The sequence below is a fragment of the Geotrypetes seraphini genome, chromosome 14 (genome assembly GCF_902459505.1).
Source record: "Geotrypetes seraphini chromosome 14, aGeoSer1.1, whole genome shotgun sequence".
NCBI lineage: Eukaryota > Metazoa > Chordata > Amphibia > Gymnophiona > Dermophiidae > Geotrypetes > Geotrypetes seraphini.
In genome coordinates, this window is record NC_047097.1 from 32,458,554 (window position 1) to 32,483,199 (window position 24,646).

Sequence of the window (24,646 nt, forward strand, 5' to 3'; positions counted from 1 at the left end):
TTTAAATATTTATTTCACATCTGCATTTCAGACCAGCGGAACAAGCACTTATTTTGTATCTGGGGAAGTAGAGGGTTAAGTGATTTGCCTTTTTTTCCAACCTAGCTTTTTGGGGATAGATATCTGATTAGGGGCCTGAGCATCTCTGCCACACACTACAACCTACATCTTGCTGATAGAGGGAAGGTGGGAATGGTTGGACTGAATGATAGGAAGATAGGGGTAATTATTGCAAAAGTGCATTTCAGACTATAGAGCCAGAAGGTTGAGTTCTTCAATTCTTTACTCCTGTGCTGGAGGGATATCATGGAGTTGTTTGATTTGTTCTGCAGCTATTGTCTACGTTCTTACACTACGGTAGAGAATGACACGGTGACAAAATTCATCACCGTCCCGGTCCCCACGGATAACCGTGGGAAATAATCCCATGTCATTTTCTAGAGTCTATTTCAACCTCGGTCCTTCTACACCAGCATTCTTCAAAGCAAAGCTTGTGGGTTAATGGTTGTGGCCATTCATACTCTGATTCTTTCCTCTCTCTTTAAAGAATGACATGAAGATGGTTTCCCGCGGTTATCCACGGGGACGGGAATGGTGATGAATTTTGTCACCGTGTCATTCTCTACTTACGGTTCCGGTGGTCTGAAATGCAGACGTGAAATAAAGTATTAAAAAGGTGGCCTATATATCACCTTTAACCTCTTGCTCCACCCACAGACCACCCTGGCACTGTCCAGATAGAGCTAGAACAGTTTATAAGCATATTCAGCACACTATCCATATAAACACACACGCATGTTTAGCATTTAGCACTTATGCATGTCTGTGTAAATGTTAGCAGGCAAAGAGTATCCACTGGTGTTCTGGAGGGAAAAAGATTCTTGGGGCCCTGATATGTTTGAAGACAGCAGCAGCCACTCATCTGACCACATACTGTACAAACAGATGACTGGATCCCCTTAAGAAACATTGATCATTTGTTTGGTCACCTAGAAAATAAAGCACCAATTTCAAAAGAGCAAAATATCAGGGCCCGAGAGGAAGAGTCTCAAAATTTACCATTGCTAAACCCTTTCCAGCCGATTCAGCGTGCACGTATTTCTGTGGTTGATTTTCAAAACGGCTCACGGCAGTCTTTTCTGAGCTTTCTAGCAGTCTCCGACTCTGCCATGCAAATGTAGTAAATGAGGTCATTAATATTAAAATACTAGTAAAATGGGCTCATCAATTTTCAAAGGAGCACTCCGGGCGATTCTCTATCTTCACCGAGCGATTCCCAAAGCGTGGGTGCCGGCTTTGACGAGGAAAAATCATCTACTGCTCCGGAGGTGCTGGGACTGTGAAAATTGCATCTCAGGCATTTGTTTCTAGCTCTGGCTCATGATAAAATCTGACATAAAAATAAATAAATAAATTACAAGATTCACATGAATTATAGTGTTGTTTCTTTATTTGGGGGGATGGGAGGGAACAAAAGCACACTTCATGAGATTGTGTATTATAGGCATGTCTCATGTGTTTCTGGCTGCCAAAACAGAGAGGAGAGGAGGGAGAGGCTATCAAGCTCACTATTGTCCCTCGAGGAAGGCGACGCTGTCACCGAAACTTGGATCCTAGTCGTTTGTTTTTATATATTTTAGTTGTTTTACTTTGAGTAAAAGACTCGTGACCATCAGTTGGCTGGGACATCTCCAGTGCCTCTTTTTGCTGTTCTCTTCATGATAAAACTTGACATGAAAAATTTTCAAAAGGCTTGTGAATTATAGGCGTTTGTAAGCCACACAAATTTTGTACTACAATAGTGGATGGCATTATGGATGGTGGTTTCATATCCTTGCGCTTTCCACATTGTCCCGATGAGACCCGAAGATGTCGAAGGCAATGTTGCTTTTCCCAGCACATGTGCACATTAAAGCCTCTTTTTGTGGTGTATTCTGCACATGTGCCAATCGCCATCACTAGCGACTCATCACATGTAAATTTAGTGGCCCTTTGCAAAACTCTGCGAACCTCATTTGCATGCACGATTTTTTTGAGAAGGACTCGGCCTTTTGAAATCGTTACAATCTAATCTAATCTTCTATTTGTGCGTCGCTCATACCTATACAGGCTCAAGGCAACTATAAAGAGAGGTAAGAGGGGAGGGAGAGAGAGGAGGTGGATAGGTAAGAGAGAGAGGAAGGGGAGAGAAAAAGAGGGGAGAGAGGAGGAAAGGAAAGGGAGAGAAGAGAGGGTAAAGGAGATTAAGTATCGAACAGATGGGTTTTCAGTTTTCTTTGGAAGATGATGTGGCAAGGTTCAGTTCTGGTCTTTTCTGTAAGACCATTCCAAGTTTTGACTCCTAGAAAGATAAGCATGGAGTGGAAAACTCATTTATAGTGAAGATCTTTAGTGGATGGGAAATTTAGTAGCATCCAGTTGAAAGTTCTGCGGGCAGTAGACCAACCATGCTATTGAGAAGAGGTGGATGAATGGGGCCGCAGAGTTTCCATAAAGTATGTGGTGAATGATGCAAGATATTTTGAATGTTATTTGTGATGGGATGGGTAGCCAGTGCATTTGTTTGATAAAGGTTGTGACTAAGTTGTATTTTCTCAGGTTGAAGGTCTTATGGCAGTGTTTTGGATGAGTTGCAGTTTGTGAATTAGAGCAGTGTTGATTCCCATGTAGATGGAGTTGCAGTAGTCCAGTTGTGGTAGGATCATCAGTTGTACGATTAAGGCAAAGTGGTATTGGTGAAAGTAAGGTCTGATTAGTCTTAATTGTTTCAGGGTGTAGAGGGATTTCTTTCAGAAACTAGACATTTGGAGTTCCATGGTTAGTGTGGAGTCCAGTATGCAACCTAGGATTTTGGAGGACTCATCTATGGAGAGAGTTTCGCCTGATCGAAGGGTGATGCTTGTAGGTGCCGTTTACTGGGCCGGGTGGAAGTATAGAACTTTGGTTTTAGTTGCGTTTAGCTTCAGTTTGTTGTTGGGTAAGTCTGATTGATTTTTGGTTATGGGAATAAGGAGAAAAATGTCATCTGCGTATGACATTATGCTTTCGTCTTCGAATCTGATGTTACCTAGAGAGCTCATGAAGAGATTGAATAGGATGGGGGAGAGTGGAAAGCCTTGTGGCACACCACAAAAGGCTTTCCAGGGGTTGGAGGTCTTTCCGCTCTAATTGACGATATATTCTCTGTTTTTTTAGGAAATCTGAGAACCATTTTAGCACTGTGCCTGTTATGCCTATTTCTGATAGTTTTATTAGTAGTAAATGGTGGTCAATTGAGTAATGGCTGTGACAGTGGCCCTTCGGATTTTTCCGGTAACTTTTGAGAATCTTCCCCAGAAGGAACAGTGTTATGGAAGTGAAAATGGAGAAACTATTTTCCCCTTCCAATTTCTCTGCTGGAAAAACAAAACAAACAAAAACTCAAGAACAAAACAACCATCAGGGACTACAACTTGGACCATATCTACATAAGAACATAAGAATAGCCTTACTGGGTCAGACCAATGGTCCATCAAGCCCAGTGACCGTTCTCATGGTGGCCAATCCAGGTCACTAGTACCTGGCCAAAACCCAAAGAGTAGCAACATTCCATATAGAAGCTCAAAGAACAGCAAGATTCTGGAACCTCAAAGTAGGACAAGATTCTAGAATCTCAGAGTGGCAACATTTCATGCTACCAATCCAGGCAAGCAGTGGCTTTCCCCATGGCTTTCTCAATAACCGACTATGGTCTTTTCCTCCAGGTACTTGTATATACAGATGCCACTGGGTAACTTTATGTTCAGGTTCTAGTTCCCACCTCTATTGGACTCCTGGTACTTGCGTTTAGCCTGTAGTACTTCCTTCACTTGATTACGGTATTGTATCTTCAGCTTTTCAATTTCTTGTTGACTGGTCTGGAAGAAATTAACTACAAAAAGTGATACAATACAGATAGCCCTTGCTTCGTCTGTCATCGCTCTGAGTAGGGAGTCCAGGGCAACTTGTGAGACAAACAAACAGGACTATCTCTTGGAAATTCTGCTGTTTCTCCAGCAAACACTGCCATTGAGCTGGCTTTTCACATTTTCACCCCTGTAGGAAAGTTGAGCCTCGAGTCATGCCATCAGCTCTGACCCCAATACTGATGCCATGTCGCAGTGGTCTCAAACTCGTGGCTCACCACTCACAGTCCTCAGTATGTTACCATTGTTCTGGAACATTGCCCGCCTCGCTGATGTAACCTCAAGCAAGTGCTTTCCTGCATCTGTACGCGATTGTGAGGTGGAGTGCAGAGGACAATCGCAAAAAGACGCAGGAAAGCGCTTGTGTGAGGTTACAGCAGTGAGGTGGGCAATGTTCCAGAACTGGAGGCAGTGCAGCTTGTGCGTGTGTGCGTAATCTCATGAACTCTCACAAAATTCGGCACTTCTCCTGGCGGTGACTGCTTGATGCAAGATGGCAGTTGCATCTGGCGCTGGAGGAGGTGAAAGCTGAAGGTGGTTGCGGATGCAACCACCGGACATTTAAGGCACACGTCGGATATTGATTCTCCCCTCTACAAAAAAGCCTAAAGGACTACACCAAAATCTTGTCTCTTGCAGTCGATACTTTAGATTAGAATCTAAATCACAATTCTGCATGAGGTAAAACTCTTTATTCATAGTTTATAAATCTTTCCTTAATTGCTTCTGATCATTTCAGCTTTACATAGAAAATGAAAAACTATCTAAGCTTCACTTTCTGCATGTTGCACTGCTTTCAGCTGAAATGATCAGAAGCAATTAAGGAAAAATTTATAAACTATGACGAGTTTTACCTCGTGCAGTTGTCATTTCTTTGATAAGACATTAACTATTTTTTCTGCGGCCCTCCAAGTACCTCCAAATCCAAAATGTGGCCCTGTAAAGGGTTTGAGTTTGAGACCACTGCCATGTCGTGTGCTGAATAAACAGTTCTATAATGCATTGGTTTGCCTAAATTTGGACGTGACCATTTATACCAGGCCAATCACAGGCAGAAGTGGGCGTGCCCAAGGGATTAGGAATTCTTTTGCTAAATTTATAAAAATATGGGGGCCATTGACAAATTACTACAATGAATAAATAGTTGGATTTTTCTTCTTCTTTTCTTCTTTTAAATATCTTTTTTGTGACACACATAGAGGGGGGGAAGTGAAAATAATTTTTACATAATAGGCTATAATATGATATACAAGATGTAATGTGTAATTAAAAAGTAATAGAAGGGTGGGGGGAGGGAGAAGGGATAAAAATATATTTAGAATATGATGTATTAGATATAAAAGTGATATTGTGTATTTATCTATTGAATTTAATATTTTGTACACTTTATGTAAAACTTGAAAATAAAAAATAATAAGGAAAAAGAAAAAAAAAAAAAAGGAATTCTTTTGCTGGAGCAGTGAAACTTCTGGAGTTACTCGAGTGTTTGAAGATTTTGTGAATAACTGGGGACTATGGGCCAGATTCACCAAACTGCGCGATCGGGTCCGATCTGGGCAGGTCCGACGAATTCAGCAAACTAAAATATGCAGATGGGACGATCGGAGGAACACCCCCATCTGCTAGCACAGATCGTTTTTCTGCAATCCCCACACATGCACAGACCATCTGTAGAAGGTCTGCGCATGCCCGTCGAAGCCACAATCTTTTTTTTTTAACTAACTTTTATTATTAGGTTTTAGCCCTGCGAGCCCGTGGTTTTAACCCGCTTTAAACCCGCGGGTTAAAACCACAGGCTCGCAGGGAAGGAGAGATTTGGGGAAGAAGGGCAGGAGAAAACCAGGTCGGTGATGGTGCGATTCAGGGAGAGCAGGCAGGAGAGGGTGGCAAGCAGGGCAGAGAGCAGGGCTTCGAGTCGGAAAGACGTTTTTGACTGGTCCCCAGCAGCTGCTTCTCAAGTTGATCGGCCAGCCCAGTCGGATGTGAAATTTTGTGTTGTGAATCGCGTCCCTGCCTACTTTGCGTGCGTTTCACCTCATTTGCATGCACAGATTCGAAGCGGATTGGAGAGGTTAGTGAATGGGGCCTGAGGGAAATCTGGCCCCAACATGATCGGTTTGCTTTGTGAATCTAGCCCTATGAACTGAGGGCTTGATTCTCCAGCTAAAGATAAGTGGTTTTCTAACTCTTCTGTGCACAGACAGTGGTTTGGACCTTTTTGAGATATGGAGGGTTTTTTTTTTGCTAGTGATAAGATTGAAGGCAGCTAGAAGTTTCTGTATTTATGCTGTTACTTAAGTTTGAGGCTTATTCATTCCATGTTGGTGACTGCAAGATTCAACAACTGAAACATAGCTGTGGCATTAGTTTTTTTCTTTAACCTTTTATACGTTACTTATAGCATTCTATAACTTGTGTGCATAAGTTGGAGACAGTGGCATAGTCAGTGGGGTGAGGTGGACTGTCCCGGGCACCGTCTTTGCAGGGGGCAGGGGGGTGCCAGTGCCTCTTCTCCTCTCCGCCCTCCCATGTACCTCTTTAAACATTCACCAGCGCGAGCAGCATCTTCCACTTGTTGCTCGTGCTGGCCTCAGCTCCCTTCTGAAGTCACTTCCTGGTTGCGGGACCAAGATGTGACATCAGAAGGGAGCCGAGGCTGGCGGTGGAAAAAGCTGCTCACTCTGCTGAACATTTCAAGCGGTGGGGAAGAGCATATGGCACGGCGATGCCAGGCACCACCGCCCCAGATGCTCTTCTCCCTCACCCATGGCTCTTCCATGCACCGTATGCACTGTCTTACAGAAGAGCTAGAAGTTTCTCAGCTCTGATCCGCCCACCTTGATGAAGTCTTGGTTGAGCAGCTGCCATTGCTCATTGTATAATTTCTTCAGCTGCTGTTTGTCTCGGATGAGGAGGGTGAGTTTGCTCAGCGGTCCTGCGTTCAGATCCTCAGAGTGTTTCCGTAAAATCTGGCTCAAGTTCTCTGTCCGATTCACCATAACGGTCCAGGACTGTAAAGCAGGGAGAGAGCAGGGCAGAAAGTCAGAAGGGTGAAGAGACATCATGACAGTGGAAGGACGTTAGAGCAACTGAATTAAGTACTTTAACACACTTGTTTTGTCAGATGAAATATAGGGTCTGACAGGAGTGGTGACTGTTGAGTGCAGAGTGCTGCTCAGGGATGTATTCCATGGTCTGCTCTCTTTTCTTGGCTATAATGATGTTCGTCGTTGAAGCGACTTGTATGTTACATGTAATTTTATATTCTGTATGTAAGTGTGCAATTTGTTTTCTAGTGTGTTTATGTCAATGTGATTTGTATGTAAATGTGTAACTCGCCCTGGATAAGGGCAGGGGATAAATAAACAAATAAACGATCAAGTCATACTTATTTTAAAATGTCAGTCTCTCTAATCATGGTAATAATTCCGCACATCTTCTCCATAATTATAGAGCTCGGCATGGTTTATAAGAGCTTAATATAGGAAGGAATAACATAATGGGTTTGGGGGTTGAGAACAGGGGGAGGAGAGCATTACATTTTTGTGAAAAGTCTAGTATAATGAGATTTTAATAAATTTGAAACTCGTATGAAGCCTCTTTGAGATGCTACCAACTTACCTCGCCTCTCAATTCATCCTCAACAGCTCTAATAAGAGCTCTCGCAGAATAAATCTCTAATTATCCATCCCTGAATTCATGTCTTTAAAAGAAGTTCCTAGACAGAATGTTATCATTCCAGGCAGCCAAACTGAACACATGGCTCATAAATCCCATTCGAGGCCACTTCTTACGCCGACTTCAGAAAATCACTGAAGACCTGTCTCTTTAACAAATTCTAATTCCTAATTCTTGCCCAATCCCCCTCAGCTATCCTCATCCCAATCCCCAATTCTCTTGATTTTAGATTAACTCATCCTTCTTCCCATTTGTAAAGGTATTCCACCCAAATTGTTTTCCCCTGCACCCCAATCTTTGACTAGATTCTTCCTTTTCATTCAAACCATCTTGGTTCTCTTCCATTTGCAATTTGTATCCCAGAAAGTTCTTTTTCTGTTCCCCTTACATCTCATACACTCATTGTATGTATCTCGTTGTAAACATCTCTTACTTCTTGTTGTAAACATCTCTTACTCTCATTGTATGTAACCTGTTGTAAACCGCTTTGAACTTATGGTATAGCGATATATAAGAAATAAAATTATTATTATTTAGGTTTCAAAAGCTGACCTAACCCCGCGGGGGCCTCGGTGGAGTTGCGCCAGGATTTTTTACAAAAGGCGCAGTATCCACCCCACAATCAGGTGGCAGCCCTGAATTTTGCAGGGTTGGGGACCCTGCCTGCAAAGTTTGACTCTGAAGGCACTCCAGAAACCAAAGTTGGAGCTGCCTCAAGCCTCCACGGCTCAGTGCTCACTCATGAGCGGCGCCAAAGATCAGAATGCCTGTTTTCCTTCACATCCAGAAATTACTAAGATGTTAACTGATCACTGGAATGTTCCTTAGGGGCCATTAGGAGTAATTAGGTCCATGGCTAAGCTCTACTCGATGGATGCTGAGTTTCAGTAACGGTTTGCTACAACTAAAGTGGATTTGCTGATGGCACAGGATACAAAGCAAACTTCCCTCTCTTGTGAAGGGGGTATAGTCTTCAAGGACACACAAGGTGTCGAGGGGGTTGCGAAGTGCTGGGAGGGAATGGGTATCTCTTCTGCTGCTGAGGGGTGTCAGGAGGTGCGTTGCTTGGCGGCGGGAGTGGGATCTCTTCCACTGCCGGGAGGGGGGTGTCGTGGCAGGCGTTGCTTGGTGGCAGGAAGAAGTGGGCATGTCTCCCGCTTAAGTGCCAGGTGATTATGCAACGCAGCAAGAGAGAGTAGGCATCTCTGCTGATCTTCAGTTTGGGATTTTAAAAAATATATTTTAATTTGTGAAGGGGGGGGGGCAGAGCTGTCAAACCTTACTTTCCTGTTGGTGCCTGAGCCAATCAGTGCTCAGGCACTGATCAGAAAGTAAGACGACGACAGCTCAGACCTGTCGGAACATTTTAGCCAGAAATGTGGCACAACGAGGTTAGAGAATCGCTTGGAGGGATCATTTTTATTTTATTTATTTATTCATTTTTCTCTACCGTTCTCCCAGGGGAGCTCAGAACGGTTTACATTAATTTATTCAGGTACTCAAGCATTTTTCCCTGTCTGTCCTGGGGGGATTAAGTGACTTGCCCAGGGTCAGAAGGAGAAGCGTGGGTTTGAACCCACAACCCCAGGGTGCTGAGGCTATAGCTTTAACCACTGCGCCACACATGACTTCATGGCAGTCTCGGCGACTGCTAGGAAACTCTGAAAGACCTCGGTAAGCCACTAAAATGCATGCACACTAAACAGACTGGAACCGGTTTAGCAAGCAAGTTAGAATCTTTCCCTCGGTGCTGAACTATACTGTAGAGCTCTAGGATGTAGTTTTCTGCCTTTGCTTCTTGGGGCCTCTTTTAAAAAGCGTTTAGTGCGGCTTTGTAAAAGAGGCCCTTGTTTTGTTAATGCATCCTTAAAGAAAACCAATTTAACTCATAGAACGTCAATTTGCACGCTTTATAAAATCCGATGCCCCTTAAAATGATTTTAGATTAAAATGTTTGAAACAAAATCAAGAAAACCCCTCAAATGAACCAAAACCAAATAAATAGTTTTTCCATGCCCTTTCTTAACACGTGTGCTAACCAAGGCATAACTGGAAATTAACAGCCCTTTTCAATTTGAAGCTATATTTCAACCAGAAATTGCTATTTGTTTTCTAGATTTTAGATAAGGAAACTAAAAGTGAGTTGTACAAGGTGCAGGTGGAACCATGCACGTGTTCATTGTCCTGTGACCGTGATCAGTTTCTCTAGGAGGAGAGATAAGAAGCAGAAATGCTGAGAGTCAAGGCTGCATTACACAATAGCCTCTTGTGTCAGGAGTTCTGATCATTCTGTTGTCAAGGCTTGTAAAATAATATATGCAAAGTAAGAGCACATCATTTGCATGCAGACTGATAAGAGTTGCACTGGGTTTTCTAGTCAAGACTTTGAGCTCATAAACATGCTGATATTCTGAGTAGAAATAAACTATTGAAGGACCACCCTGGATGCCCACCATATTTCTGAAAACAACATCAGGAATTCAAAGCAGGGATAAATTGCACAACCAGGGAAAACCCAGACATGTCCAGGTTTTGGAAAGCCCCAAACTCCGGCCGCATCTAGAGAGCCTTCAACAAGCATGCAAGGACACCTCCGCGCATGCTGGCGGCCTCCAGACGCTGCCGGAGGTCTGAAGAAAAAGAGATGCAGCTTTTGAGGGGGGCGAGGCTGGAAGCGGATCAGGGCAGGGCCATGTTTCTCCGTCTTCAAATATGGTAACCCTAGGCAAGACCATATTTGCCTCCTAGCTCTTCAGGGGGTGGAGGAGTGAAGTGGGCTGAGAATCTAGGGAACTGGGGTTGATTCTCTCAGGCCCCTTGTGATCCTAGGCAAGTTACCTAACCAACACCTAGATTGTGAGTCAACTAGGGACAGAGAAAGCACTTGGGCCTAACAAATGCAAAGTCTAGTTATACTCAGAAAGGAGTCGAGTCAAATCGCTGACTCTTCAGCTACAAGGCACAGTTTTCTGGACTTTCTGATGATGTTTTGGAACAACCACAATAAATACGCATGAGATAAATTTGCACACAATGAAGTTAGGCCCGGATTCTGTAACCGGTGCCGTTGTCAGTGGCCACTGATCAAGTGTCAATCATGCGATGACGCCAGGTACAGAATCGCGCCTCCGGCAAAGGTAGGCCAGGGTTTTCCAGGTGCCTACCTTTGATGTGAATTGCGCTTCTGTAGGTGCTTTAGGCCACCTACTGCCACTTCAGGCATTAGCCCACGCCCACAGTAGTATTAGGTGACCTAAAGCACCTTGAAACTCAGTTAAAAACGTTGTTGAAATGGCTTTTTTTTTCCCCCAGAACTTGAGCGCCTACTGGTGCCAAAAACTCAGTAGAACGTTCCTTGAAGACCCCTGAAAACCTGTCTGGTAGGGTGTGTCTCGGGGGCCGCTGGTAGATCTCCTTACCTGACTGAGCTGGCTGGAATACTCTGCCAGTTTCGACTGTCCCGACACGTCCTGCTTCTCTGCCTGAGCAAACATCTGGTGCAGCAGCACAGAGTACTCCTTGTCACTCTTTGCTCGCTGAACCAGCCACTTCTTCATCACCTCCATGAGACGCAATTCCGTGTCCTGCAGTCGGAGTAGCGCCTCGTGTCCCTGAGGGCAAAAGAACTCTGTCCCAAATCCCATGCCTTGACTCAAAGATTGATCTTCTCTGCCTACAACTGGTAACAAAAGTTGAAAACAATGTCAAGTTAAAGCAAGGCTGATATTACCAACTAATCAAAGGCTTTCTTCACATCCAGCCTTGTGTTACGGTAGGAACACTGGGTAAAAGACAAGGGGAGAGCTGGTTTGGGGGTGTAGATTCAGTGAATCCCCAGCTCTGCCTGCTTCTTACATGTTTTTTTCAGTAGGCAAACTGCTTAACCAGTCAAACGGCATCAAACAAGAAGTAAGCCAAAACGAAAAAAAAAAATGCTGCAGGTTCTCCAAACCCCCCTAAAGGCCCTGACAGTACTGATCTGAATTTGATTGGCTGTGCAGCATCTACCTGTTGCCTGCTCAACCAATAATATTCAGAGCAGTGCCCTCAGGACCTTGAGGGGGTGGGATGAATCCCCTGACCGCATGCCACTGCGCGCATTTGACTTGCCACCGCTCATCTTATTCAAAAAGGTAGAAACCCAGAGAGGAAGGCAATTGAGCAGACTAGATGGGTCAACTGGCCTTTATTGACCAGAAAAAGAACCAGCCTTATCATTAGGCATACTACCGAGAAGACTGAATGGACCAATGGCCGTTATCTATCATAATCAGGGCTGTCCCTACCACTAGGTGGACTAGGTGTCTGCCTGGGCTGGCAGGCTCTGAGGAGGCACAACTGGCAAAGACAGGAAACCCTTTAAAAGCCACTTTCACAGGCAGATGCTTCAGCATCTCCCCCTCCTCGTCATGATCACCCCAACACTATCCTTCCAGAAACAATCCTTAACTGGACTTCATACTTTAAGCTTTCAGATGCACATATGTAGAATAGAAAAATATTTCAGAAACAATGTTAGCATTTAGTGAATGTGTCATCTGTATAAATTAAAGGAAATCTTTACAGCCTACTTGTATGCAGGGCCTGCTTCCTCCTACCCCCTTCTGATCACATATGGGTGGGATGGATGCTGAAATTTCCACCTCTGCCTGCAGCTTTAAACAGCCTTCCAGTTGCTGCTTTTGTTGGCTATACCAGTGCTGTGCTCCCTCCATGCTGAAACATGTATTTTATTTGGGCTCCTATGGTGGTAAGGTGGTAGGAACGGAAGCGGCAGTGGGAAGGGAAGAGTGGGGTGATGCTGGACACTTTGGGAGGAGGAAGGAAGGAAGGAAAGAGATGCTAATTAAAGGGTGTGAGGAGGGAATAGAGAAGGGAAGATGCCGGAGGCTTGGAGGGATACGGAATGGAAGGGGAGATGCTAAATTAAGAGTGTGCTGGGGTTGGGACAGGCTGAAATGTTCACATCGTTTGGTTCTCCTAGGGCATCTAACACCCTTGGTATCTTGTTCCTACTTCAATAAATCTTGTGAGCTCTTGGATTACTTGCTAGGTGTATATTTGAAAATCCCAACTCCAGGTACTAAAGTCTTAAAGCTGCAAAACCTTCAGATACCATGCCATACCTTGGTGGGAATCAGGAGAATCTTCCTGAGGAACATAAGAATAGCCTTACTGGGTCAGACCAATGGTCCATCAAGCCCAGTAGCCTGTTCTCACTGTGACCAATCCAGGTCACTAGTACCTGACCAAAACCCAAGGAGTAGCAATATTCCATGCTACCGATCCAGGGCAGGCAGTGGCTTCCCCCATGTCTTTCTCAATAACAGACTATGGACTTTTCCTCCAGCTACGCTATCCGCTCTTACCGCAAACTCTGGCAATGTGTTCCAGAGCTTAACTATTCTCTGAGTGAAAAAATTTTCCTCCTATTGGTTTTAAAAGTATTTCCCTGTAACTTCAAGTGTCCCCTAGTCTTTGTAAGTTTTGACGGAGCGAAAAATCAGTCCACTTGTACCTGTTCTACTCCACTCAGGATTTTGTAGACATTTGGCCCTGATCTTTGCGGTGCTTCCTGTTTCCATCCTGGGATTTATTCAAAGTAACAATAGCTAATTCCCCTGCTAATCTTACTGCTAAACTTGCCAAGTAATGTTTATATGTCCACCGTCTAAGAGAAAATCTTGCCTTACTGTAGTAGAACAAGCAAAAAAAATCTCTAAAAGGCAAGAGAGATGACCTTAGAACAAAATAGCATCAATTTTATTCTTCTTAAAAAGGTAATACCCCCCCCCCCCACGTCTGTCCCTTCCCCCGTATCTCTTTAACTTCCCTGGAGTGAGCAGAATCTCCAAAATGCTGCCTGTGCCAGCCTTGGCTCTCCTGATGTCAGAGGGAAACCTGGCTGGAGCTGCGGGAGGGGAGGGGGGGAGGGAACAGAGGAAGAGAGGTGTCACCAGCACCCCCACTGAGGGTAGCATGCTACTGACCTCTAGGGTGCTAGGCCAGACAGTGCGTACTGCTCAATTGTTACTGAAAAAATGAAAAGTATCGGAGACCTAAGCACAGTACCGGGCACAGCTTTGGATTCTTGTTCAGAAATAGCTATGAAAAAGAAAAAAAATTAAATTGAATCAGTAATTTAAAGAGTGGGTAAGGTTGGGCAGACTGGATGGTGTCGTCGAGAGCATTTAGGCTTCCTGGACCAAGGGATGATTTTCCAAGGGCTGCAGAGCAGGGATGGTGTGCATCTATCAAAGAAGGGAAGAAGTGGCTTTGCCAGCAGGCTGGCTAATAATAATAATATAGCTTTATTTATATCCCGTCATACCTTTTCTACTGAAGTGATGGGGCAGGGTGATCAAAGCCCCTGGATGAGTATAAGCTCTCAGGTAATAAATCACTGATGGGAAAAGGGGGCAATGTCTGGAAAGCAGTATATACTAATGCTCGAAGTATGGGAAACAAGATTCTGGATCTAGAAGCTGTGATGGAAGAAGAGGAGTTGGATATAGTAGCGATCTCGAAGAACCATGACTGGGATGTAGTTATATCAGGCTATAATCTGTTCAGGAAAGACAGGGTAGGAAAAAAAGGAGGGAGAGTAGCGTTATATATTAAAGATCATATTAAAGCCACACAATTACAGGATCTGCAGGGCAAGGAAGAGGCACCGTGGATCAATTTGGACAGAGGGAATGGTGAATATATTTACATTGGTGTGATATACAGGCCTCCTTCACAGACGGAAGAAGTAGATAGAGATTTCATAGTAGACATTCAGACTATCTCTTAAAAAGGGGAAGTTTTACTAATAGATGATTTTAACATGCCAGATATTGATTGGGGTATCCCTATTGCGGGGTCTTCTACAAGGAGAACTGTTCCAGCAGTTGGTAATGGAACCCACGTGGGATGGGGTCATACTGGACTTAGTGCTTACAAACGGGGACAGTGTTTCTGATGTTACAGTGGGTGATCATCTGGCATCCAGTGATCACTGCATGGTACGGTTTAATGCTAAGATGGGTATAGAGAGGGCTCATTCAAAAGCAAAGGTTCTAGACTTTAAAAAAACTAACTTTATTCAGAAGGGGGAGTACGTCAAGGAAACATCACCACACACCAGCATGCACACTACACTTCCCCTTCCGTATTCACAAATTCCATATCTACGGATTCAGTTATTCACAATTTTTGACCAAAAAATACATTTTAATTTTTCAGGTTGTTTTTAGCCCTGTAAGCCCCCCCCCCCCCCTTAAGCCTTACCTGGTGATCTAGCGGGTTTTCAGGCAGGAGCGATCTTCCCACACTCCTGCCCCGTGCAGATCGCTCACAGGAAATGGCTTGAGAGACTACAGGAGCTCAAGGCAGCCATTTCCTGTGAGTGATCTGCACTGGGCAGGAGCGTGGGAAGATGGCTCCTGCCTGAAAACCCGCTAGATCACCAGATAAGGCTTAAGGGGGGGTTCACAGGGCTAAAAATAGCCGGGGGAAGCGGGGGATAAGGGTAGAACCGGCCCAAATATTATTTGCGGTTTTTCCATATTCGTGGGCCAGCTCTGCCCCTAACTCCCGCAAATACTGAGGGGGAAGCGTACGTTCTAGCTAAAACCTTCTGCTGGAAATACCCTCCTTTAAGGACTTCAAATACAAAAGCGTCAGGAAAAGAATGTTCTCAGTGATGGCTCCAAGGTGGTGTAACGCCCTTCCAAAGGAATTAAAACTAGAAATACAATAGAATATAAAGCAGTAACGATCCGCCATCAATTCTTTTATGAAATCATACCAGAATTGTTTAAAAATTCACCAAACAGATCATTACGCTCTGAGAATTTAGCTTTACTCAAAACGAATGCGAACCCAAGGCTTGTGGAGACTGGTAAGATGACTTTCTGCTATGCAGAAGTTAAAATATGGAACTCCCTTGTGGAAATTGCCATGAAAAGGGCTGGTTTAGAAAACTACTTCCAAGATGAACATAGATCACAATACAGACACTAGCGCAAATTGAAATAGAAGTAGTATGAACACAGTACACGGTACTAAATATGGATAAATACTGTATATTTCTATATCTGTGTATAAGCAGGTAGAAACCTGATGGCAGATAAAGACCAAGTAACCATTATCTCTTCCTCTAAGAGATCCCACATGCCTATCCCAGGCTTTCTTGAATTCAGACAGTTTTTGACTCCACCACCTCTATGGGGAGACTTTTTCACCCTTTCTGTAAAAAAGTATTTCCTCAGATTACTCCGGAGCCTATCACCTCTTAACTTCATCCTATGCCCTCATTCCAGAGCTTCCTTTCAAATGAAAGAGACTCGACTTATTCACATAGGTATTTAAACATCTCCTATCATATCGCCCCTCTCCCGCATTTTCTCCAAAGTATACAGATTGAGATCTTTAAGTCTGCCCCCATAAGCCTTATCACGAAAACCACGTACCGTTTTAATAGCCTTCCTCTGGACTGACTCCATCCTTTTTTATATCTTTTTCAGGGCCGCCATCAGAAATTTCTGGGCCCCTTACTGAGCAATCCTATTGGGCCCCCCACGCACCCCTTCCCCCCCCCCGACACCCTCCCCTTCTTCCATGGGCCGAATACACACATACTTTTCTGCTAATGCTCCACCTAAGCCAGTCCCGTAAAATCTTCTCACGTCCATTGGGTGATTTGGCATAGTGGAGATATTCATAAAAAGAACGTCCATCAAGATCTTTACTCAAAGACTGTGCCATTTGCTTTAAATCATCTTCCATCATTAATCCAAACTGCACAATTCTTTCTCTGTCTTTGTCCTGAATGGCATATGGCCACATTGCTGGATCCTTCCAGTCAACAAATTTATGAGCAGGCGCGGAGAACGCATTTTTAAACAAAAGTAGTTTATCCTTGTACTCCTTATGTAATTTTAATCATCTAAGGATATGTTTGTATGTTTATTGTTCAAATGGTTTTATTTATTTCCCCAAATTTATTTTTGTTATACGCATTGAAAATATTTGATATTGCGTTTAAATCAAAATCTCAATAAACTTGAAACTTGAAACGAGTGCCCATGAGATTGTGGGAGGGTTAAATACTCAAAACTTAGAAGAATAACAATTTACTTAAAGTTTTTGCTACGCCAGCTTTCTGGTATCTTTACATACAGTGGCGTACGTAGCATATGTAACACCCGGGGCCCATCATTTTTTGGCACCCCCCCCCCATCTGTAAGAAAAACATCATTTTTAGTAACAAACCACACGTCACACATGAGTACCTAGGAAAAGGCAGCATCTTACATATTGCAGTGAGCAGTACATCAATACACCCATTGTAAAACTAAACAAGCCAGACCAGCACAGATCAATCCTACATCGTCAATCCTAACAGAAAACCATGTCTTTCGAACACACAGAACACAGAAAACACCTTCGCCTAGTATGGAATATGTCATCACAAACTAACCCCTCCCCCTTTTACTAAACTGTAGTGTGGATTTTAGCCACGGTGGTAACAGCTCTGACGCCCATAGAATTCTGAGCATCAGCGCTGCTACCACCACGGCTGGCGCTAAAAAACGCTCCACAGTTTTGTAAAAGGGGGGATAAAATAGAAATACACAGTTTCAACGCTCTAGCTCAGAGGTGCCCAAACTTTTTGAGCTTGTGAGCTACTTTAAAATGACCAAGTCAAAATGATCTACCAACAATAAAATTAAAAAACACAAAGCATACTATACGCTGAGAAAATATTAATTATCATTCCTATTCTGGGTTTTTTTCAAAGAGGTCAAGGCAGATGACTCTATGCATTGTCATCTCAGTAACAACCATACAAAAATAGACAAATATACCCCCCATCCTTTTTATTAAACCACAATAGCAGTTTTTAGCGCAGGGAACTGCGCTAAATGCCCAGCGCTCTCTTGACGCTCATAGGCTCCCTGCGCTAAAAACCACTATTGCGGTTTAGTAAAAGGGGACCATATTGTAAAATATAGACAGCAGATATAAATTCAGAACTGTGTATAGTAAGTGAAGGGAAGTTTTCATCTCTGGGAATTTACCCAGTTAACTATTAAGTTATTTGGGCAAATTCCTTTGAAAACTGTGGTAATACTGCCTCCACTTTGCTAAATTTAAAATAAAATCATTTTTCCTACCTTGTCTGGTGATTTCATGAGTCTCTGGTTGCACTTTCTTCTTCTGACTGTGCATCCAATCTTTCTTCCCTTCTATCAGCCTGTATGCTTTCTCTCCTCCACACCTCATTCCCTCCCCCCAACTTTTTCTTCCTCTCTCCCTGACCTTTCTTTCTGTTTCTCTTCTTTCCTTCTGTTTCCCTGCCTGCCACCTTTCTTTCTTTCTCCCTGCCGTTCCCCAAGCCACTGCCGCTGCCATCGGGGAACAAGAACCACCAATGGATAACAGGCCCCAAAGCCCACCCCGACGCATGCTCTCCCTGCTTCGGGCCGATCAGTCTTCCTCTCCCCGACGTCAATTCTGCCATCGGAGAGGAAGTTCCGCCCAGCCAGGCAGCGATTGGCTGGCCTGAACTTCCTCTCCAACAGCAGAATAGACGTCGGGGAGAGGAAGACTGATCGGCCCGATAGATTAGATCGCCAAGACAAAGTGAGTCCTGGGTGATCGACTCACTTTGCCTTGGCGAGCTACTGGCGCCCCTGCCTTAGAACACTGCCTAGGACCCTGGGGGAGCCCGGGCCCCCTGTCAGCTCCGGGCCCCTGAATGCAGGACTGGTAGTACTGCCCTGATGGCGGCCCTGATCTTTTTGAAGGTATGGCCTCCAGAATTGTACACAATATTCTAAATGAGGTCTCACCAGAGTCTTATACAGAGGCATCAATACCTCCTCTTTCCTACTGGCCATACCTCGCCCTATGCACCGTAGCAACTTTCTAGATTTTGCTGTCATCTTTTGTAAAATGACCTATTTAACCACCTTTAGATCATCACATACACTCAAGTCTCGCTCCTCTTTCATGCAAAAAAGTTCTTCACCCCCTAAACTGTACCATTCCTTCGGGTTTTTGCAGCCCAAATCATGACCTTGTATTTCTTAGCATTATTTCAGACCATTCTTCAAACTTTACTATCTTTCTTCATGCTATTCACACCTTCCGGGGTGTCTACTCTATTGCAAATTTTGGTGTCATCAGCAAAGAGGCAAATCTTACCTAACAGTCCTTCATTAAGATCACTTATAAAATGTTAAAAAATGAACCTGCACACCCACGATACAGGCCGTATTCTATATAAGGGTCATGGATTTGATATCGCCTTTCTGTGGTACAACTAAAGTGTTTTACATTTATTATATGCCAGTAGACTCACAAGAATGGAGAAAGCGACTCTGAAAGACAAAAATAACTGAAGCTAAAATATCTATTAATACACAAGTGTTAGCCTGAAAATGAAGTGAAGTGGTCACAGAACAAAGTATGTGACATTTGGAGGGTTTATGCTACAGAGCCTCCAACACAAATTTTACATAGAGACATGTAAAGCACTGAATGTATTTGTGAGAGCAAAACCTGGAAAGATAGGACATGATAGAAACATTCAAATATTTTTACAGGGAGTAGACATGGAATAGGTCAGAGAGTACAGGGGAAGGAAGCTACAGGGAAGCATAAGGGTTGAGGAGGACAGAGGCAGAGGGGAACCATGGGAAAAAATGGCCATAATGGAAAGCCTTAAGATGTAGATGGGAGTAATTGGGAAAGAAGAAATAGGGGAACAGAGATTTAAGAAGCATGGGAGAAGAGTGGCACAGGAAAGGAATGGTCAATGGGGCTCAAAAGGTGAGTAACAGAAGGCAAAGTTGGCCAGAGAAGGCAAACCTGGTTGGGGATCAAGACAAGTGAGGAAACAACTGGTTGGACGCGGCTCTATTCGTGTTCAGAGGTCCAGTATGGTAGAGTATTGCATTGTAGGTTGAGCATTCGCGTAATCGCTCATATATTCTAGGAGGTTGCTACAAAAATACCTGCAAATCTGGAAAATTGTTGGGTTTGTAGAACTTGTTGCTCACAGAAGCCAAACAATGTAAACTGCTGTAGGTCCCTTAACCAAGTATAAAATAAGAGACCACAAACGAGAAAGACAAAAATGGAACTGGAAACCCCAAAGAAGCCAGACTTTGGATGCAGTGCAACAATGAAGGGAAACAAAAAGCATTTCCTTCTGTATTAAACAATAAGCAGGCTAACAAATCAATGAACAGAAAAACACTTTTTTTTTTCTGGTAGACCAAAGAAGTTGGGTTTAACCAACCCTTGCAGCTTGTCACCTGGGTCATGCCAGCCCTGAGAAAAAATAGTCCATACTACATGTTCAGAGATCCTAAATTTGGATTTTAGAGTTAAGAGAAATAGGATGGGAGTAGTGCTATGTAACGTATTTATAAATGATCTGGAAATTGGAACAAGTGAGGTGATTACATTTGCAGATGACATTAAACTGTTAAGTTGTTAAAATGCATGTAGACCTTAGGAAATTGGAAGACTGGGTCCACCTTGGAGGTCAACGCTCAAGAAAAAGATCTAGGTGTCTTTGCAGACAATACTCTGAAACCTTCCGCCCAATGTGCAGTGGCAGCAAAAAAAGCAAACTAGATGCTATGAAATATTAGAAAAGGGATGGTAATAAGACTAAGAATGTTATACTGCCTCTGTATTGCTTCATGGTGGGTGCGACCTCACTTTGAGTATTGTGTTCAATTCTGGTCGCCTTATCTCAAAAAAGATACAGCAGAACTAGAAAAGATTCAAAGAAGAAGGACCAAGATGATAAAAGGGATGGAACTTCTCATGTATGAGTAAAGACTAAAAAGGATAGGACTCTTCAGCTTGGAAAAGAGACGGCTGAAGGGAGATAGGATGGAAGTCTACAAAATCCTGAGTGGAGTAGAACGGGTACGAGTGGATCAATTTTTCACTCTGTCAAAAATTACAAAGACATGGGGACACTCGATGAAGTTACAGGGAAATACTTTTAAAACCAATAGGAGGAAATATTTTCTCACTCAGAGAATAGTTAAGCTCTGGAACGCGTTGCCAGAGGATGTGGTAAGAGCGGATAGCGTAGCTGGTTTTAAGAAAGGTTTGGACAAGTTCCTGGAGGAAAAGTCCATAGTCTGCTATTGAAGCAGACAGGGAAAGGGATTGGGGATTTGTATACCGCCTTTTTATGGCTTTGGCATTTAAAGCGGAAGCCACTGCTTGCCCTGGATTGGTAGCATAGAATGTTGCTACTATTTGGGTTTTCGCCAGTACTTGTGACCTGGATTGGCCACCGAGAAGACGTGACCATTGGTCTGGCCCAGTAAGGCTATTCCTATGCTCTGCTTTTTTCATAGGTGGGGTTGATGTCATTTGATGTATTAAATGGAAACAGCCAAGCTTAGCCCAGCTAGACACACCAGTTACAGTAGATGTTTCAGAAACTACCTGCAGCCAGTGCCTTTAATTCATACAGATGACACATTCACCAAACGCTATTTCTGATATATGTGCATATGAAAGCTTAAAGTATGAAGTCAAGTTATGGGTGTTTTAAGGTCCAGGGTTGTTTCTGGAAGGATAGTGTTGGGGTGATCATGACAAGTTAAAATAAAAATCTTTGGTGATGGGGGAGGGAGCTGATAGTTAATTGAGCAGAGCAAAAGGATAAAGATTTGGCTAGGTACCTAATACATTTGGGCTGGCTCTGCTGGATGATTAGAAACATAGAAGATGACGGCAGAAAAGGGCTACAGCCCACACCGCTTACCCACCCCCTGTCTATGCCGTAATGACCCAATTTTCTTATCTTGACCCTCATAGGGATCCCACATGGGTATCCCATTTATTCTTAAAGTCTTAGATGCCCCAAAATGGCATAACAAAAAGTACCCAATAGCATGAACCATTAGTGATACCAAACAAACTGTTCTCTGTCTATTCACCATATAAAATGAAAGAGAAACAGGCGGTCTGGCTCTCCTGTTCTGAATGTTTTGACTGAGCATTCCAAAGAATACACTTTACAGCTCTTCGGTGAGCCAGACTGGAAAACAGTCACTGAAGCAGCAAGAGAATGGATGCACGGTTCTCCATCTTTACCAGAACAATTAGTGCATAAATCCATCAACAAGTGAGAGATGAATTGCAGACTGAATCTTAGCACTGCTCTTCTCCCTAAAAGTTCTTTTCTTTCAATTTTGGGCTAGATCAACATGTTGACTAGGGGAAAAAAATAACTTTTGGTTGCTGAACGCTGAATAGTTTGGAAGACGATATGTGAGCATTTAGAAAATGAAAGAAACGCGCTTATACCTAACATTTCTCTGCCCGAAGGAGAAAAAAAAAAAATCACAGAATAATATAAATGATGAATCTGTAGGATGTACAGTTTAATCAGGCACAGCGAGATGGAGCAAGAAAAGGCAGCAACTCCAAGTCAGGGGGTTTGGTGGGTCCTAAGCAAACCAGCCAGTTGATCTCCTATCATTATATTGTAGCATGTTATGATTAATTGCTGAATTTAAAGTATAAATTTATTGCCTGAACCAATATATGAATTTGGATGGATTTATTGAGCATAAAATATGGCTTAAAATAAAGTGTATTTCTGACTTTGATTTCTGAGAAACTGGCAGGATGCGTAGTCCAGTAAAGACAGGGGCTTGGAGATCAGAAACTTTGAAGATCAAAGACAAAATTCAATCAGATGAAACAGGGACAAAGTTTTGAATTGAAACTGCTCTGAGATTGGAGAAAGTGCCATAGTAAATGAGGGCAGATAAATTCATTTCGTTTAAAGGGTCCTTTTTCTTCGATCTTCCAGCCCACCCTCAACTGAATGGCCATATCCGGGACACAGACCCTTCAATCAATACCCATTATTTTCTGATTGCAGATCCTGAGCCCCTGCCTTGGACTTTGGACCTCCTTCAATTCCATAAAAGAGGAAGATTCATCGCTAGAGGCTGCTTGGCATTGGCATTGCGAGGAGTGACCTTGCGACCCTCCCGCAGCCCCTCACTCACCTCCGCTCTGGCGCTCAACGGCTCGCGCTTTCCTTCCCCTTCGCTGCTGCAGCCGCCGCTTGCCCCGCCCGACTCCGCCCCTCAGCCGCCCACCGGGGGAGGAAGGGGGGACTCCGACACTGACAGGGAAAAGTTTCTCTCCAGCTCATTGGCTGTAAGAGGGGCAAAATGTCCCCCGCTCCCTCCTTTCCCTTTATTCGGCTGATCGCATCTGGGCACTGGAGGGACTAAGGATGGAACCGTCTCACTTTTCCTATAATCACCTGCATCAGGGTCAAGTAATTGGCAAATAAGATGTTTTAATGCAAAAACAAAACAAAACACTTGGGCTGCAAAAAGCCAAGGGATCACCCTAGATGCCATCACGGTGGGGCTACGGCACCTTTCTGCACCCCCATGCCACGCTCGTGCCCCCCATTCTAAGCCCTCATACCTCTTTAAAATCATCACCAGTACAAGCAACTAGTCTAGTCTGCTGTGCCCAAAGGCTTCTCTCCCACTGACATCACTTCCAGATCATGGAGCCAGGAAGTGACATCAGAGAGAAAGCCAGCACAAGCAGCAGACCAGAGAAGCTGCTCACGCTGACCAAAGAGTACAAGAGTGGCATGGGGGCACCACCTACCCTCACTATCCCACTGCAACTTACTCCACATATTCACGCCTAAGTTCAACACATTTGGCACCTCATGTCCAAACTTTCTACATAGTAACATAGTAGATGACGGCAGATAAAGACCCGAATGGTCCATCCAGTCTGCCCAACCTGATTCAATTTAAATTTTTTCTTCTTAGCTATTTCTGGGCAAGAATCCAAAGCTCTACCCGGTACTGTGCTTGGGTTCCAACTGCCAAAATCTCCGTTAAAACCTACTCCAGCCCATCTACACCCTCCCAGCCATTGAAGCCCTCTCCAGTCCATCCTCCCCCAAACGGCCATATACGGACACAGACCGTGCAAGTCTGCCCAGTACTGGCCTTAGTTCAATATTTAATCTTATTTTCTGATTCTAGATTCTCTGTGTTCATCCCATGCTTCCTTGAACTCCGTCACCGTTTTCTTCCCCACCACCTCTCTCGGGAGCGCATTCCCCACCACCCTCTCCGTAAAGTAGAATTTCCTAACATTGCTCTTGAATCTACCACCCCTCAACCTCAAATTATGTCCTCTGGTTTTACCATTTTCCTTTCTCTGGAAAACATTATGTTCTACATTAATACCCTTCAAGTATTTGAACGTCTGATTCATATCTCCCCTGTCTCTCCTTTCCTCTAGGGTATACATATTCAGGGCTTCCAGTCTCTCCTCATACGTCTTCTGGCGCAAGCCCTTCGTCGCCCTCGTCTAGATCGCTTCAAGTCTTCTTACGTTCTTCGCCTGATACGGTCTCCAAAACTGAACACAATACTCCAAGTGGAGCCTTACCAATGACCTGTACAGGGGCATCAACACCTTCTTCCTTCTACTGACCACGCCTCTCTTTATACAGCCCAGCATCCTTCTGGCAGCAGCCACTGCCTTGTCACACTGTTTTTTCACCTTTAGATCTTCGGACACTATCACCCCAAGGTCCCTCTCCCCATCCGTGCATATCAGCTTCTTACCTCCCAGTATATATGGTTCCTTCCAATTATTAATCCCCAAATGCATTACTTTGCATTGAATTTTAGTTGGCAGGCATTAGACCATTCCTCTAACTTTTGCAGATCCTTTTTCATATTTTTCACTCCCTCTTCAGTGACTACTCTGTTACATATCTTGGTATCATCTGCAAAAAGGCACACTTTTCCTTCTAACCCTTCAGCAATGTCACTCACAAACATATTGAACAGGATTGGCCCCAGCACCGAACCCTGAGGGACTCCACTACTCACCTTTGCTTCCTCCAAATGACTTCCATTAACCACCACCCTCTGGCGTCTGTCCGACAGCCAGTTTCTAACCCAGTTCACCACTTTGGGTCCTAACTTCAG

At 43.9% G+C, this 24,646-nt stretch overlaps 1 protein-coding gene across 1 annotated transcript in view; it reads right to left on the reverse strand.

The window, feature by feature from the left end:
• FES (FES proto-oncogene, tyrosine kinase) overlaps positions 1 to 22,731 on the reverse strand; it is an 85,119-nt gene extending 62,388 nt beyond the window's left edge. Inside the window, exons 1-4 of the mRNA XM_033920466.1 lie at positions 22,673 to 22,731; positions 11,042 to 11,301; positions 6,782 to 6,955; positions 3,800 to 3,896 (exon numbers count right to left, since the gene is read on the reverse strand). Of these exons, the coding sequence (XP_033776357.1) occupies positions 3,800 to 3,896; positions 6,782 to 6,955; positions 11,042 to 11,266 (496 nt within the window). The 5' untranslated portion in view covers positions 11,267 to 11,301; positions 22,673 to 22,731. The remainder of the gene's footprint in view (positions 1 to 3,799; positions 3,897 to 6,781; positions 6,956 to 11,041; positions 11,302 to 22,672) is intronic.
• Positions 22,732 to 24,646: the final 1,915 nt, after the last annotated feature.